This window comes from Arachis duranensis, chromosome 10 (assembly GCF_000817695.3).
Source record: "Arachis duranensis cultivar V14167 chromosome 10, aradu.V14167.gnm2.J7QH, whole genome shotgun sequence".
Lineage (NCBI taxonomy): Eukaryota > Viridiplantae > Streptophyta > Magnoliopsida > Fabales > Fabaceae > Arachis > Arachis duranensis.
In genome coordinates, this window is record NC_029781.3 from 42,078,302 (window position 1) to 42,079,927 (window position 1,626).

The 1,626-nt window shown below is 43.1% G+C and overlaps 1 protein-coding gene across 1 annotated transcript in view; it reads right to left on the bottom strand.

Moving 5' to 3' along the window:
* Window positions 1–1,267, bottom strand: part of LOC107470515 (uncharacterized) — a 1,579-nt gene extending 312 nt beyond the window's left edge. The window contains exon 1 of the mRNA XM_016089918.1: window positions 185–1,267. Coding sequence (XP_015945404.1) covers window positions 185–1,267 — 1,083 coding nt within the window. The remainder of the gene's footprint in view (window positions 1–184) is intronic.
* Between the last annotated feature and the right edge of the window lie 359 nt (window positions 1,268–1,626).

Below are 1,626 nucleotides of genomic sequence, written 5' to 3' on the forward strand. Positions count from 1 at the left end.
TGGTTGTATCAATGATCTCTACATGTTCCAGGGAGAGAATTCTGTTGATTGTGAAGACTTTAGGTAACTGAGATGGTACAGTAGAGAGATTAGGGGGGATGTTTGGAAAGTAAGCTGAGATCACTCTATCTCCTGGAGAGAAGTCTTCCGTAGGGATCTTTTTGTTCCTCCACTTCCTTGGTACCTTCTTCCTTGTGTCCTTTGATATTGCCTTGCTCTTGATGACTTCTTTTTCTAAGGGATTTGTGATGTTGTCTTCACATGCCTCTAGAGGTGTAGGTTCTTCTAACCTTTCCTTGAGTTGTGGTAGTTGCTGTTTCCCTTGTTTATCAACCAAAGGAGTCTCCAGATAGGTTGGGTGTGCTTCTGTGCTTGCTTCCTCCTTTAGCATCTCATCATGGTCTTTACTTGGTTCCTTGTGCTCTTGGTCTACTTCTTGTGAGAGTTTGAAGACATTAAAGCTAAGCCGTTCATCATGGATCCTCAATATTAGCTCCCCTTTCTCCACATCTATGAGTGCTCTGGCCGTAGCTAGGAAGGGTCTTCCGAATATGATTGGGTGAGTGTGACTTTCTTCCATGTCCAAGATGACAAAGTCTGTTGGGAGAAAGTATTTCCCAACCTTTAGTAACACATTTTCCACCACTCCTATTGCTTGCTTTTGAGTCTTATCAGCCAGTCTGATGACCACATATGTGGGCATTATCTCATTGATCTGCAGCCTTTTCGCCAAGGATAGGGGCAGTAAGTTGATGCTTGCCCCTAAATCACAGAGTGCTGTATCAAACATTATTTCCCCTATGGCACAGGGGATGTGAAAACTCCCTGAGTCATTTCTTTTTGCAGGCAATTCAGGTTGAATAAGGGCACTACATTCCTTGTTTAACACTATAGTTTGGCCTCCTTTGAGTGAGCTTTTCCTGGGAAGAAGTTCCTTCATGTACTTGATGAATGCAGGCATTTGTTGTATGGCCTTGATGAATGGTATGTTCACATGCAGAAATGCAAACAAGTCTAGGAACCTTGAGTATATTCTCTTCCCCACAGCACCATTGAGCAGTTGGGGAAATGGTGCATAGAGTTTCAGCAACTCTTGTTGTGAGATTTCTGGTTCTTGGTGATCTCTATCCTCCTCCTCTGTTGAGTTGTTTTCAGGCTGTTGAGAGAGGTCGCTTTGCTCTTCTTCATCCTCTTGATCACTTGTAGTGACCATTTTGCAATCTTCCCATCTTACTTTCTTTGCTTCTCCTCTTGGGTTTTTCTCCATGTCACTTAGGAAGCCATCAGTAGGTTTGGGAATCTTCTCCGCTAAGCATCCCACTTGGAATTCCAGCTTCTTGATGGTCTCTCCTTGGTTCTTAATGTTGGCTCGCACCTCTTCTTTGAACACCTTATCTTATTGAATCTTTTGGCATATTCCTTCAAGTAAGGTTTCAAGCTTAGAGAGTCTGTCATCAATTGATGGTAAATTGGGATTAAAGGTGGAAGGATGAGAGGTGTTGTTGTGGGGTGTTGATATGTCCTCTGTGTGAATTGTTGATGAGTTGCATTATTGTTGGAGTTGTAACATCTCTGGTCTTGGATTTGCTCTTGCTGATTCCCCCACCCAAAGTTTGGGTGGTTCCT